Below are 16,256 nucleotides of genomic sequence, written 5' to 3' on the forward strand. Positions count from 1 at the left end.
CATGCTCTTAGATTTACGGGCACGTTAAAGAACCTTAGGGGATCAAAATTAACGCGGAAGCCTCACCACTACGCATGCCTTAAGGTTGTATTGTGGCGGGTATTCTTTAACGCTGGAATCCACGCAAGACGAGTGTTTTTTTGTGGTGACTTGTGTCTTGCATATGCTAAACAACACAACTGCCCGAATCCCGGTGACATGTACGGTCACGGCTGCTGTCGACCAAAAGAGCTGCGCACAGCTTACATGTTGCTACTGTCTAAAGGCTGTGATGGAACATGGGGACCTGCATATATGTACCATCAGATATCGCCCTGCCTGACACGATTTGGCCCATCAAATGTACAAATCTATCACCTGTCAAGTGAGGAGTACAGTTGCAAAGTTTGTAATGGCATGTGGCAATATCGTGATTTTGCATGTGCAACACCAGAATTTGATTGTTGTTTTTATTTGTTTTTTTTTTTTTTGAGCCTGTACCACAACAGAATATTTCAACGAAGAAATGACATGAAAGTGTGTGCAATCGGGACAATGTTCCCAGTTTCAAACGTACTGACTCTTAGGTGGACCACTTAAGGTTCTCTGTTACTTGCAAATTGTTTTTGAAACCATAACATCAGACAATTGTACGGGTTGCTTAATTTTCTTTTTAACTTTTCAGGGATCACGTGTCCGGAGGAAGCTACATGGACAGTGACACCATCCCACTTGCACGGTAAGTTGCGCGACAACCATCCATGGGCTCGGCACTCCTTCACAGAACTGTGGCTGGCCCCGCTTGACTAACAGTTTCCGACGCTTCTTTAAGCCTACTTCCTCAACTGCTCTTGCACGTTTTGCACACCGTGAAGTAGTACTGCCTGTTGTAGTAGTAGTAGTAGTAGTAGTAGTAGTAGTAGTAGTAGTAGTAGTAGTAGTAGTAGTAGTAGTATTTCGTGCTCTCTGAATGTCTTTTCAACTTTGTTAAGCCTAACTCTAGTTCTGTCCGGTTGAACCCCATTTGTATTAAGAAGCAATCATAATCTACACCAGCCAGTGCAAAACAGAAGCTTTAACGAGAAGCACGTACAGTCACGAGCAGTGTGAAAGGGAACACTGATATCGTGTTTAGCGACATTCACATGTGATGTTTGCATGGGAACCTTGACATACTGATTTGCAAAAGGTACCTTTCTGCTTGAGCATTTTGTGTTACGAACACTTCTGTGATTGGAAACTACGTTTCGCCATCATGGCCTATGGAGAGTGGTTTAAGTGTTCCCTTTCATATTGACCATGACTGCTGTTAGACACGATAGCGCTCAGTTTGTTTGTCCTTAAAAATTATTTGTACTTCCTTATTGGCTCATGCAGATGCACGGGACGTATGCAAAATTTCTTGTGGATAGAAATTTTTCAGTTGCCACAGGGATTGCGATTGTTCTTCATGACAGTGGAAAAAAAAGAACAAAGCATCGCAGTAGAACCGCACTGGAAATGTTTACTGTTGCGATACGCACGTGTATCTATTGCACATGCAGTGAAAAGCATGTAGGGTAGTGCTGTTTAATGTAGGCGTGTGTAATCTATTCCTGTAGTTAGTGTGATCACACTTCTTTAACTTAGCACTTCTATAAGTTGAGTGCAGTACATATTGAGACCTTTGTTGCGATACTTCAGCCAAATCATGCTGATGTCGAAACTGAATTCGCTGGCTTAAATTAATGGCCGTCGTGGTTAGGCTCTTAATGATAGGCGTAACATTAAGACACGGGAAGATGACAGACCGGATCAGCAAACAAACAGGGGTAGCTGATATCGTAACGAACATCAGGAGAACAAAGGAGACCTGAGCAGGTCACATAACGCTTAGGACAGATAATCGACGGTCAGTTAGGGCGATGGAATGTGTACCAAAGGATGGGAAACACAACGGATGGGTGGCAGAGAGTTAAAGGGACACTAGAAAGCAAAACAATTATTCTCATATTAGTAAAGTACTCTTTCACGATACCAAAAACACCACGCTTGCTGTGAAAAGACGCTTATTAAGCGAGAAAATGTGCAAAAACAAAATGTGGGTGGCAACGCCACCTTGAAGTTTCCGCACCATTCGCCGTGACGTCACGTGTTTTGACGGCGCCTACTCGGGACTACGTAGTTCCCAACTGGTGAAAACGAAGTACATTGTCCTGTGAGGGGGCCATAGACTTAACTTGCCAAGTTTGGGGTAATTTTGTTGAGCCAACGGCGCTTAAATACAATAAATACACTTTAAAATCCGTGACGTCACGCGGGGAGATTTCGGCGTAAAATTTAAAAATGAAGCTTTGAACTTCATTTTCTCCTCTATTAATAAACCTATGATGGCGAAATTAACAACATTAGAGTTCTCAGAGCACAATTTATCGATCTAAACCGATTCATTGTTTCTCTTTAGTGTCCCTTTAATTGGTGCGAGCAAATTTGGCAGAGCAAAATGGAAGTAGCTTACACAGGATAGTGTAGATTGTAAATCATTAGGAGAGGCCTTCCTCCTGCAAGGGACATAGAATAGGCTGATGATGATTGTGGTGATGGTTTGGAACCTAGGACACTTGAAAGCGAGGCGCAGTCATTGTTGATAGTTACAGAACCCAGAAAAAAGGTACATTGTGTATGCCAAATTCCAAGAACTTGGCTATTGAACGCTCTTGACAGCTCGGGGAGCTCCACACTCCCCTGTAGTTAAAAGTAACGCCTCTAAAGTGACGCACCTTTGTTACCGACTGGCTTTTCATGTATTATGCCTGGCTGTGAGAAGTTTTCTTCCATTAAAAAAAAATGTTCCGAAAGCCAGGGGAACTCATACTTCAATGTGGCCATTCGCATAGATGGCCAAATGTCTATATTTTGTTATCAGTTGTGCAAAGCCAGCGAAGAAAACATATTTTTCCTTGTAGGAAATGTAGACATTCAGTTGCAACCAATACTTACATCTCGTAGAATAATCATAGTGCATACTTATGTACGCGCAGGCTGTACCATGGCTGTAAGTAGCGTAAAACGTATAAGAAGATGGGAAATGTATGACCTGAATGCTTGTACCACCCATTCCTTGTCTTCTGATCCATCACCTGTACAGACTAGCCAAATCGCGTCATTTATTTTAACACAAGCTTTCGACGGCAAATGGGGATAGCAAGCATCACCAGTGCTTGCGACGCCAGCCAGCCGAATTGGCACAGTCTGTTTTGCATTGGATTGTTTTTGTGCACAAATCACAGGAATGTGTCGAGTGCCCCAGTATACATACCTCCATGCTTCTGAGTGCATCTTGCCGGATTTTTTATTTCCCGCTGTTTGCATGTTGCATGCTTAGATGGGTCTCTTCTCCCCCTCCCCTTGTGCCTTGGCACCTCTGTTTGCAGGCTGAAAAAGCTACCCCAGCAAAACGGCCAAGACAATAGGGGCTACGATAGCCATCCCTACCAGCGTGGGTTTGTGATTATATGAGCTTCTCTCTCTCTCTCTTTTACTTTCCTTTCTCTCGTCATTTGTCTATGTGTCTTTGAAAGGTGGTTGTTTCCATTAAACAATCTTACTCCTGCCTTTATCTCCGGCTTTGGTCTCTCGTCTAGCGTTCTCTGCAAGCTTGCCTGACTGTCCACGTGGCTCCCGTCTTCTACTGTTGTCCTCGTTTCCTTTTGTGTCTCTCTGTGATGTTTTTGTTCGTCTCCTCTTGGCTTTGTTCTCGTCTCGTGTCGTCTGAAGACCATATGTCCTTATTGCCTGTCACGTTTGAAGCATGTCTCCACGAAGTTGTCTTATCTCTAACTATCGTCTCGTCCGGTCTCGTCGGCAAGTCTGTCTGTCCGTGTGGCTTTCGTATTCTGCTTCAACCGCGTCTCTTCACATGTGTTATCCACGTTGGCTTTTGTCTTGTCTTTTGTCGTGGTGGCCAGTCTTGGCTTTGGTCTCGCCTGGTATCGTCTAAAAAGTTTGCTTTTATGTGCGGTTCCTCTGTTGTGCTTGAAAGTTGCGCTTCTCTGTCTCTGATCTCCTATAATGCTGTGGGCAAGCAGATCTCTCCTCTACTTCAAATTTGCATTGTTTTGTGTATTTTCATGGTCGTCCCCGGTTTCCGTCTCATCTAGTGCCCTCTAGTGCACTCATCTGTCTGTGTAGCTCACTGCTTACTAAAACATTTTGTAATTTCACACTTCTCTGACTTTAGTCTCGTTTCTTTTCAGAAAATGTCGTCTTTCTGGCATGGTTCCTAGTGTCTTTCATCGTGCTGGCTTCTCCAAAGCTGTCTTTTAATTAATGCCTAAACGAAGGCATTCACTAATTCTTCCTGGCTCCGGTCTTTCTGTCTAGTATGTTTGCTGCCCCAAGCTACTGCCCTTCCTCGGATATGCCTTGTGGAGTGGGGATTCTCCCGGTCCTGTTCTGATGTGCATTTAGGCACGTTTGGTTGGGGCGATGCCATAAAACTGCATGTCACTGGCCGTTTCCACGTGAGCTACGAGCTGTCGTAGTTGTCATGAAGGGATCGTAAATGCCCACCGGTTTCTCTCCTTCGGTGCTGGGCAAAGTCCTTGCATGGTTGCCATAGGTTGTGGCTTCACACTCTAGAAACTGCATCCTTGAACATTATGCAGGAGAGAGGGTGTCATATTGAAATCGAGGAGCCCTTACATAAGGGTTGAAGCTTCATAAATGGAGCTTCAGCCGAGCTCAATCAGTCTTGTTGGTGCCGTTGAGTCCTTGCCAAGTCTTGCAAGTAGAGAACACCCAGCGGTCGCCGTGTTATACCTCAAGTCTGAGCTTAGGGGATTTCAGTACTGGACTTGCGTTTAAAAGCAGTCCTGTTCTGTGTGAGCTATGTGCTCACGAAGGCCGGCCATCTGTATTCTCGTAATAAGCTGCTGCTTTTGAAGCGTACAGCATATTTTAAGGGAGCAACGCACTCATGTCCTGACACAGAAAATAAGCGCAAGGTGACTGTGTGTATTCATCACTAAATGCAGCATTTCTGGTGGGAAAGGCTGTAGTGACCTTGATGCACTTATTGCTCCATAACAGCCAGTGAGGTTTTTCATTTGATGAGAATTAGCGAGTACCGTTGCAACGACATTGTTTATATTCTGGTAGCAGCGCAGAGGGTCTGTGCCTATGCCTATTTTAGAATGGGAAATGGAGTATCATTATTTCAGAATCGGAATGTGAAAGAAATTATCATTGGGCGTGCTATAGATGTTTTTCCCCTTTGAACTGACCCCCAGTATTCTGGGGCTTTGGTATAATTGCTTGAATATCTTGGTACTAAACATGGGCAAAAGAAAAATAGGGACAACACTGATTTGTGGTGTGTCAGAGAGCAGACGCGTGTCAGTGACTGGCACGACGTTGGCACCCGCTTCTCGTGAATATGCTCAGATAGCCTTCGCGACTGTCTTGTTTTTCACTAATCTGAGGCCTATCGCTTGATACGCGGCGTTCGCACTGTACTTCTTGTTGTGCTTTGGTACACTTGCATTTCTGTACCTCGAATCCTTGCCACCTAGCTCGTCTTTCTGTCATTGTAAGTACACAGTGCTTTGCACATGCTGTGATGCTATCTTGCATGTCGATTCTGTAACCTTCTTGGTAGCACTGGCTTTGTAGGAAAGCGAGCAGAATTGTAGTTCAAACTGGCAGTTTCCAAGTGGGATGGGTCCCAAGGCAGTTTTGAAGCGTTAACCTTCAAGTTGTTCCATCTGCAAATGTGTTGGCCATTTTGTTGCATATGTGTCTGCTTTTCTTAGTTGAAATTTCAGTGTTGTGGTTACACAGGTTAGCACATTTTTGTGCACATACTGCAGTTGTGTATCAGTGATAGCTTTGGAACGAGAAATCGGCACGGAAATGGGGACAACAAGCCAAATGTAGACCATAACGTGAGTCATCGGTCTGTAGAGTGCATCCCATTTTGTAAACGTTCGCACGCTTGTAAGGCGAAAACCTGCAAGTGTGCGAATGTCACTAACATTAGGCCATAGTTGGCAACCTGAGAAATTTGCATTAGCAACACATTTGATACGCACATAAATGTATGTTGGTTAATTAACCGACTGCAGCGAACATGTCTCCTAATGATTATTTTCCAAAGTATAGCTGCACTAAAGTTCACACGTTATTCCCGTTGCATTAGTTTAACATTTCATGTTGAAACATTTTGCACGACGACTGAAACTCCTGGTAAGGTAGGCTGTTAAAGCGAGTGCTTCCACCTTGGCCTTGCAACTTCTGACGTGAGGGTTGGAATTTCGACATTTTTTCGAAACAGTATGGAGACATGAGTACCACTGAGAACATATGATAAAGGGGAGTGCGTTGTTAAATGGTATTATGTTAACGCATCTATCCTCGTTGCAGAATTTATCGTTGAGAGGTGAGAAGGAATGCCGTGTTCGTGTGTTCTTTGTAACAAAAAAAAGTGCCGTGTTAGTTTGCTCTCTGTGTTTGCGTTTTTGTACTTTTTTCATGTTCATTGTCTTGAGTTTGTTTTGATGTGGACATGTCTTATGTTCTGCTTGTGTAAGTGCAAAGGCCTTTATGCCTTGTTACGTCATTTTGTGTTTATCTTTAAGCGACGCAAGTTTCGTGTTACGGTGTGTCATCCTTTTCTTATCAAACTCATTAAAGTTGATTAGTGTGCCAAGAGGTGCAGTGATGTTTGCTCTATCGAACGACATGCGAGCAATATCTATAGCCACAATCTTTAAAGAAACATTCTAAGACGTGAGCAAACTAAGCAGGGACATTGTAATGTCAGACAGGGGCATCAAACTTCATTGAGCCATGTCCTCTCCTTATAATGTCACAATTTGTCACAGTTCATTTGTATCTACTAATTTTATGTTATCTGTATCTTACCTATTTTATGGAGTTATCTCAATGATCTTGGCTTTTAGAAGCAATTGTCCAAACACTTGCTAATGAGAAAATCCTGTTACAAGTACTAGGTACCACGGATAAAACTCTGATGGCTGTGTCACAAACCATGATGCACCATTAGTCAGGTAACTTAACAACAGGAGAGTTAGAGCTAGTTCGTACTCATGCTCAGTAATACTATTAGCACAAAATGTTTTAGACAAGAGACGGCAACATATGGGTGGCGTTGATACAGATGCATGTGGACGTTCTGCGCATGCTCATGTTTGAAATTTCTCATGAGGTGGTTGTGAATAAGCTATTAGTTTGAAATAAAAATCATTTGGAAGGTAGCACTCGTCCATGTTTGTTGCAGTCTCCTGTCTAAAAGATTTTGCACTAAATTTTTGCACTTAGTATCATTGACCATAAGTCAGGGTTTGCCGAAGAGTCGAGCGCTGGTGGTCGAACAGAGAGTGAAACGATTCAACAAATGTATCTTCTTTTTGTCGATTTCAGTGTGAACCACAAGCGCCGACACACGGGAGGCAACAGCGCTGTCGTGAACCGGGCGTCGTACGACAGCCGTGACGGCTACTACCATGACATCAGCCCCGAATACCGCGAGCACCCCGCCGCGCCCCATCACCGCCCCGTGACGTCGCCCGCCATCGCCTACTCGCCTGCGCCCGCCTACCACTACTCGCGCGACCCGGGCATTCCGCACTACGCCAAGGGCTACGAATCGGCACCGCCACCAGCCGCGCGACACAGCGGGGACTGGGAGAGCAACCAGTTCGCGAAGCCGCCGCCGTACTACTATCCGGGCTCGTGAGCTTTCTCTCGCCGGTAATCGCCGATGTCGTCGGAGATGGTCAAGTGCCGCCCCGCGTGCCCCCTCAAAGGCACCGCGACATGTCATGTGATGTCGAGGCAATGCCAATTCCAGTCTGCCAGCGGTCTCCGTCACATGGTGTTCCCGTAGTGGGCAGTAGCGATTCGTAGAGCTAGAATACGTCGCAAATGAGAAGGGTGGCAGTGCACCGCTTGTGTTTGTGGTGGTGCCGGCGTGGTCGTTTGGCTCCTGGTGTGTTCCGAAAGGACTTCTTTGTGGGTGAGTTGGTGCTTAGGTTGCTTAGGTGTGCTTGACTGTGGCATAAAATACGTTTCATGAAAAGGGGGAGATAGATAAGAGAAGAAATCATAGTGCCAGAAAGTTCGCGCTTCACTTTCTTTGCTTTCGCTTTCCTATCCCCCTTTTCATGAAATGTATTTCGCGCCGCATTCAAGCATAGCTTAACAATCCTGGTGGGTTCTGCCTAGTCGAACTTCTATACAAGCTGGGCAATGGCCATCTTGAGTTCTTGTGTGCAGTTCTTCGTTCTGTTTGGGTGGCAGTGGTTCTGCTGGTGCCTGATGCTGATGGTTAACGGCTAATCGGACTTTCAGACAAGCTAGTTCGTGGTCGCCTGATTTGTTGCGAGAGAGATGGCAGTTCCTTAATTTGTTCTGTTCAAATGGCAGCGCGTCTGCTGGCATTCTGACGGGTTGTGCTTGATCGAACTTCTAGAGAAGCTTGAGGTCTCAAATTTTTTGGGCAGAGGAGTTGTAGTTTGCGTTCCATTCTGGTAATAGTGGTAGCTGCGCTGGTGCGCATTACTGGTGTGTCGTTGCTCGTACGTTGCTTATCTGCTCTCGTGCAGCTGTGTGGATAATATTCTGAATTCGATAGTTATGCCCACTGAAAGGGAATCGTTAATTTCAATGTCTCAAGTTGCTCAGTGTAGCCCACATATTCCGTGAACAGTGTTAAAGTATTATAAGCCTGCAATCTGTGAACAGTTTAGACAAGGTCATTGGTTATTCTCTAACTATGTTCTAACCTGCAGGTAACCGAATTATTCAAAGGTCCAGTATTTGATCCTTGCATCTGGTAGCTGCTGGCCATCTTCCTTCTATGGGAACTGTATTGAGTGTGCTACTGGCAAGAGTATTGCGATAAGTTCAAGCATCAGGCACTGGTAACATGTGAAGTAAGCAAAAAGCATTGACTGAGCAGATTCCTGCATCGTAGTTTAATGTTCCTGTGGTTTTGATGTTTGCTCAATCTTTCTAGCATTACATATTTTTAAATCGCTTCATTGCTAACCACATACACATACTGTTTCATAGAGATGTGTCATGCCGATTAAGTTTGAAGAAAGCGAACACCTGGTTGTAGTTTGGATGCTTCATTTTACATGGAGCAATTGGGTTTAGGTTCTACAGTTTGTTTGGCTCATTGGACATGTTGTTAGCTTCTTACAAGCAGTTGACTCTAGAGGATGTTAGAATCTGAGTCGAGGAATCCTTCATTTATGCATAAACGTTTGGTAATGCAATAACGAGCCATTAAGTGAGTAACCAAGTGTTAACTGATGCCGTTAGCGTCATCTTATGCTTACTTTGTTTGTCGGCTATTCTATGCACCTTCGATTCGCCGAGGGAGGGTGTTCAAAGGACTGAACCGAGCAAGGCACTGGAAAGGCATTTTACTTACAGGATGCTCCAGTAACATGTGCTAGCACCAAATGCACCGGCAGTCACTATGATTGGCTAGGACTAGCTAGTAGCGCAAAACAGCAGATGAGACTACACCCACGCGCTGAGGCATACTGTTATTTCCTAGCTCTACTGTAGAGATGTTCCGGTATCGTGTACCAGCACTGGCACAAGCCACCGGTAGTTGCTGCATCACTAGGACCAACCGGTAGCACGTGTGCCGCTGCAGTACCAAGCGTCATGTTGTCGCTTTGTGAAGCAGAGCTCTGGTACTGTGCCATTTGAACTGTGACCAACTGTTCCTGACCACATTTCTTTTTTTTGACAAACTTTCTCATTGTTTAGGAAAGCATATCTCATGCACCAATCAAATCATTTTCTCTTAGCCATCTCAACGTTCTAGCTGGAACTTCAGTTTTAGCCATTGCTCAAATTTTATGAAGCCTCCGAGGAAGGCAGTCGTGCCGACCGCATCGTCGCGGGAGAGGCGGATCAGCTCGTTTCTTCTCCCACTAACTCTCGCTCTAGTTCATAATTTTTCCACTTCTTTCATTCTAAGTCACTTGGGAGAGGGAAACAAGCTCATCAGCTAACTAGTTCAGGTTCTTTGGTTTCCATAGGCATTCTTTCTCTCTTACGTTTTATAACTCGGGAGAGGATTTTTCTTTTTGTTTGTCACGTCACAAAAGTTCTGCGGTGCCATTGAAGCCATTGAAATAAGCCTGGTCTTACTTCAGCAGCCGTTTGTTACTTTCAGACAGTCGAATAGATTCCTTCTCTCGACAATGGCCCTGTAGTGGCAGGCAGGCTGGGAAAGAACACTGCCGCTCACGATGAAGTCGAGGGTCTGATGAAATCTCGTCCAATCGGAATGAAACGTTGGTGAAAACATTGACGGACGCCGACTAAGGTGAAAAATATTTTCACCTTGGGAGCCTTGTTCACAGCTTAAATGTGAAGAAGGCTCCCATGAGGAAGCCGAAATGTCAGTAAATATTCTTCACCTTGGTCGGCGTCCATCAATGTTTTCACCACTGCCACTCACGTGAGACCAAGCCTGCCCAGATCAACGCGTTGCCATTTTTTAACTACATGGCTCCACAAACATCTCCTGGTTTTCTTCTCACTGGAACATAGTTTGTGTGTTTTCATGTGAGTGTGTGTTTTTAGACACCGTTATGTTTCGTTGTCAAGCCACCTGATCCCCGCCATGTTTTATTTTAAGCGTCTAACGTGCATAGAATACGCAACTTGCGTGTGTCGTGGTGGACCCAAGTGTGGGCGGGGCTACGGCGGACATTGTGGTGGTGGTGCAGTGCTCGAGGGGTTTGTGCAGTGAAGTGCTGGACTTGTCGGTTCATCGTGTCCGCTCCATCGGAAAACCGATCCCGGCTGACTGTTGCGTCGGGTGTCGTCCGGCACGTTCCGCGAGTGGACGCCAACCTGCCAAAGGAATTAAGCTTTGTGAACTCGGACAAGAGTGCTACGGGGGATGACTCTGGGGCTGTTTTGTAGTGACAGGTACTGCTTTATTTGTTTTTTGTTTGTTTTTTCTTTTTCTGAACGTGTGTGGACTCCTTGGAAGGCTCGGTGCGCCGTCCACATGAGTGTGGCTTCCCGACGCCGAGGGTGGCGAGCGTGCCGACTGATCTTGCGACTTGTTTTCGTGCATGATGGGAGGTTGGCCGGTGACAGGTATACTCCTGGCCAAATGGCTCACGCGCTGCTGCTGTGTGCAAGCAAGAGTGCTCGTGCCCAGCTCGCGACAAGCGTGCTTTGAAAGTTCTGGCCACGTCCACATTGCTGGTTTCTTGTGACATTGCTTACACGTTACACCTAGGTTTAGCCTTGTTGCGAGGTCTGGCCATTTTGACGGCTGACACTAGAAAAAAAAATTTCATACTCGAAACATCTGGCACTATCTTTGTAAGTGTTAATATGTTATGGCTCAATTACGTTGCCATCCCTAACCAGGCCTCGCTGGCACTGAGGACTGCACTAGGTGCGTATTGGCCAGTAGCTTTTTACCAAGCAAAGTTGGTGAGCAAACGACGACAGCATGCCGGAACCCAATCTGTATCGTACGTTGCATTTTGAGCATTTGTGTGTGCGTTTTCGGCGCATTTGTTTAGCACGTTTGCAGATTTTGTTCACTCCACGCTCACTCGTAGCATGCGAGCAAGCCATGTGTGATGTTTAGGTGCCTACTGTTTGGGTACACGGTGCAATTATTTTGTCGTGTTGTCGAGCTGTTCCGGCTCTTAGGTCAGTTGTGGCGTGTTATTTCGCACGTTGCACAAATGGCTTCAGGGGGCGCTGGTGTTTGCACTGAAGCTGTAATCAGCGTGGAAGTGTTAGCACAGTGGAAAGGTGTGTTCGGGAGCATGATGCAGTGGTTCAGGCTTGGAACACGTCTTCTACAGCGGGCAGACGCGACAGCACAGCGTGATAACGTGCAAAGTGACGTGAGACTTGCCCGCCAGTTACCGATTGCACGTCTATATATGTAGGGTGCCGGAAGCAACGGCAGTGCTCTGGATCTGTACAGATTCAAGCGCTGGTGGTTCCTTGATGGAGCACAGTTTGCGCACTAGCTTTGCTCCTTATCTGTTTTTTCTCTGTACAGATGGCATACAGACCGTCGTTTCAAGGTTAGAAGTTGCATTGCCTCTTCTCTCTATTGGTGTGCCATCTGCACTTTAGGAAAAACAAAAAAAGTTTATCAGTTGCCAATGAACCTGTCTCGACATCTCAAAATAATTGAGATGACTCTCAACTCTTCGTGTGTGCCGACTAATGAGGTTGGTCGCAAAAAAAAAAGTCTATAGTATGTATAGAAGAGCCCATTGACCCTTTCCAGCTTGCATGAGAAATTTGTTGCGTCCGTGGCTGTTTGCAGCCGTCCTTTCTGGGACCCTTTCCGTGTTTCGTCATCAATAGTATCCCGGTCTATATGTCTATTTATATATATATATGTCTATATAGACATATATACATATATACATATATAGACATATATGTCTATATGTCTACCTGTCTATATGTTGCCATGGTCTTGCGTGGATCAGACACGCTAACGTATTTTTTGCGCATTAGGAAAAAAAAAAGCTTTCTTAGGAACTGTGATGGTTTCTGGCCAACTTTTTATGTTTTTGTTGACGTAGCTCTCTCGCAGCGATTTTCACTATTGCCTCTCTAACTCGTTAGTTGTCGTAGGAATGTCTCAAATCTCTCCATTTTTTTTTTCTTTCCCTTGTACCGTGAAGTAGTAGCAGCTCGCGTATTACACGTTTCACAAAAGTGCGTTTACTTGTTGCATGATCACTTCTTGTTGCCAGTGCACGTTGTTGCTTAGGAAAGAGACGCGTAGGTCACTTGAGGGATAGACGTTGCCATCGTTCTGTTAGGCACATTGGCTGCACCAGCAATTTTTTTTAACATAACACACCACCACAATGGTGCCCCTCTCTGCCTCTCGGAAGAGATCACCGGTACTTTCTAGACAAGACACGTTTTGGAAATGTCGATTTAGTCGCAGTGGCAACGTCTATCAGACGTTGTTACACTAGGCAGCAGCGGTTGATACCCTACACAACAGTGGTTGCCTGGTGTGTCGTAGTTATAGTACCGGAGTGCGTACTTCAACGAGCACTCGCTCATGGCGTTCGACGAACAGTGTGAAGGGACGCGTCGACTGATTCCTTGCATGTAATGGCTAGCAGCAGCTTGTTCTTTGCCTGGTCATTGTAGAATCACCGTGTGCAATGTTTTCAGAGGCACGGTGGCCCGGGGAATTCGCTCTGGTGCCACGTACCTTCGTGACTGTACCCTCTATATCCCGTCAGTCTCGTAGCGGTTTGGCTCTCGCTGTACTACGCACTGTCCGAGAGGTGTCGTCAGCCGCCGCCCCCCTGTATTATTCCGTTGGTATACTGGCTGAACAAGATCCAAGGATTTTGTCTACGCAGCCGGCGCTCAGTTTTTTTAGGCGTACATCCGTCGTTTTTCCATCCGTAGTGACTAAACGTTGTGTAGACCGTCGAACAAACGAGGCTTCTTCAGGTTACACGTTGTCACTTCGCACCACAGCTCGAAACTTTTCCGTGCCAACATTGAAAAGAAAAACGACAAAGAAATTTTATTCTTTCGAGTTCAAAAGCAACACCCCCTTGTTTTGCGACGCCGTAGACACGAGGTTTAACAGAAAAGCCTGTACAGATTTAATTTAGAGCCTACGTACTAAGTGCCTTTGAACAAATGTTTATCGTAGGGTTGAGAGTCTGACCGCGCCCCCCCTTCACTACACCCCCTTCTCATAGTTTTAAGCTGTTGAAAAACGAAGGAGTCCATTATTTTTAATACTGCTGTTGAAATCGCCAAACGACAAGCGAGTCGTAGATTATGCACAAGACAGATGTTAAGGCCATAAGCGAGGCGTCAGAATATATATTATATACGTGTTATATACGCATATTTTGGGCTGTGTCGTGTAGTGTACGTTGTGGGCGCCGTACGCACGCCATGTTCCCGTCGCTTGTTTTCCGGTGGTGCCATTCTCCCACGGCTGGTTAACGGTGGTGCCTGGTATATTCCTTTTTTAATGATCTCCGTGTGTTAATAACTCTGAAGTGGTGGATTATTTTATTGTTTTTCTTTTGTGTTAATGTGGTGTACTTGTCGAACCGAGTTTTTTTCTTTTTTTTTTCGAAGTGCCCTTCTTTTCAAGAATGTTTCACAAGCGTGTGTCATTTTCTGAGTTCATGCCGTTTGTTTGATGCGTCTAGATCTTAAGATGTGATAAGCGTTAACAGATTTCCGCAATCATTGGGATGTTGCCGAGCTGCCTGGTGCTCTGAGAAGAAAGCCAATTGTTCAGAGTACGTTTCGATGTCATTTCCCCCCTCCCCACTTTCCTGTCTTTTCTTTAAAGCGAGTAGAGGTCTTGGCATTGTGCATGTTCTGTCCGCAGGAAGTGAAACATTGGTTGCCTTACCCTTCGTTAGATATCGCACTCTTGCTTCATAGCAAACAACGAACAATTTCTTTTTTTCATTGACGAACCAAGCAAGCTTCGCTTTCCTTATTTAATGAGTCCATGTTTCTGACGTTTGTAGTGCCGTCGTCTTTCACATCGGTTTCCCGGCAAAGTGAGACATCGTGTTATGCAAAAGAGACAAGTGTGGCACTCGCTAAACGCTGCACACTGCCATGTTGCGTTGATTTCAGCAGCGAAGCGCCCATATCACTGGAACAATTGCTTTCCATGCACGACGGAACAAGCAGAATGCTACACCTACCGCCAAACTCTTTTATGTGCGTACATATGTCGTGTATGAGGGAAGCCCATGAAAGATACAAATAACCCTATCACATGGTGGTTGAATAAAACTGTTTGAATGTTCCAAAGTGTTTCTTATTATTAATTCATGTGTGCATTTTTTACAGCAAAAGTTGTTATCAGATCACAACGGCAGTGGGGTAGTTGTCCGCCACCGCCAGTGTCTGTAACCACTATCGCGAGAAATAAGAAAGAAATCAAATGAGTAAAAATATCCGAGATTGGATGGGATTTTAACCCGGGCCCTCTGCGTGGCAGTTGAGTATTCTACCACAGAGCCATGCTGGTGCTTGAAAATCCTGTGCAAGAAGACCCTATACAGGCGTCATGTCGGGCGAGGAATCACATCAACATGTGTAATATAGCGTGGTAGAAGAGTAAAATAACAACCAGGCGTCACACAATGCTAATTGCGCAATGAGAATGTGGTTTAAAGCTTCTCCACCCACTACAAAGGGCTCAACCATAATTCATCATCGTTGGCCACATGCAGCATCAACTAAGTGCACATAATGCCTTACAGATGTGTAGCGAGTACCTCGCTTATCTGCAGAAAGACGAGTAATGGCATAGTGAGTGCTTCCCTCCTTCACAAAAATTATTTGTGATGTAGTGGATACCTTGCATGTATACTTGTATTAGTTTCCCCAAGAGTTTCGAACGGGTTTAGAAAGGCCGCTCTTCCAGCTTTCGCTGTGGCTGTACTGCGCACTCCGCGCAGGCCTGGCGTTTTTAAATTTATTTCGAAAGCCTCCCTTAGGCATAGTACTATGCGTGATAAATACACATTCAAATTTGCTTCATCTATGAAGTCTAGACAGTGAGCGGTGGAACGGTCCTAGAATCCAGTGATCAAGTTCCTTTGGTCGGCCTGGCCTGAGGCATGCTGCACAGAAGTGGCAAAGACTGTTTTAATGCAGGCCTGTACAAGTTCACAAGTGTGCGGCAGTTCTCGTGGTGCTTGTCCTATTGAAGTTGTGGAAGTACCGGTGACATCATTTCTGTTGATTCTACGACTCGTATAGCGTGATGTCACGAAAAGTCTGTAGACTTATTTCAAATACATAACTTCAGATTATGTAACCGTTGACAAACTATATAAAGCCTTGTCAAAATGGCTGACTGGGCTAGTTAGGGATTCATTCTGCTTGCTTGAAATACGAGCGCGTAACGTAGACAAGGACTTCGTGTGTTATTAAGTCCTTGTCTACGTTACGCGCTCGTATTTCAAGCAAGCAGTATATAACGCCGCATGTTAGTGGGCTTTCCAATTATATATCTGAATATATATTTTTAGAGGAATGTCTATTGATTATCCATAATTAAAAACAATGATCGCTGAAGCGCTTCCTCGAAGGTCACACATTGACAAAAAACTTGGAGGGCGCTTGAGCTACGCTTTCAAGAGTAGAACGCGATGGCGTAATCGGACCGTGTTCGTATCGCCTTCCCAATCGCTAGCCTCGCTTCGCTTCCCGGTGGAGGCCTAAACCGA

At 45.2% G+C, this 16,256-nt stretch overlaps 2 protein-coding genes across 5 annotated transcripts in view; one reads left to right on the top strand and one right to left on the bottom strand.

Annotated features, from left to right (window-relative positions):
* The window catches only part of LOC119400008 (prominin-like protein), a 64,106-nt gene extending 50,028 nt beyond the window's left edge, over positions 1 to 14,078 (top strand). For 2 of the 4 annotated variants that reach the window (XM_037666912.2, XM_037666913.2), the window contains exons 19-21: positions 665 to 718; positions 3,393 to 3,461; positions 7,402 to 14,078. In XM_037666912.2, coding sequence (XP_037522840.1) covers positions 665 to 718; positions 3,393 to 3,461; positions 7,402 to 7,717 — 439 coding nt within the window. In that variant the 3' untranslated portion in view covers positions 7,718 to 14,078. The remainder of the gene's footprint in view (positions 1 to 664; positions 719 to 3,392; positions 3,462 to 7,401) is intronic. The other 2 variants (XM_037666915.2, XM_037666914.2) reach the window with 2 other exon arrangements.
* LOC119399996 (SUMO-conjugating enzyme UBC9) overlaps positions 1 to 16,256 on the bottom strand; it is a 562,334-nt gene that overhangs the window by 418,417 nt on the left and 127,661 nt on the right. The gene's annotated exons all lie outside the window — the stretch shown is intronic.

This window comes from Rhipicephalus sanguineus, chromosome 7 (genome assembly GCF_013339695.2).
Source record: "Rhipicephalus sanguineus isolate Rsan-2018 chromosome 7, BIME_Rsan_1.4, whole genome shotgun sequence".
Classification (NCBI taxonomy): Eukaryota; Metazoa; Arthropoda; class Arachnida; order Ixodida; family Ixodidae; genus Rhipicephalus; species Rhipicephalus sanguineus.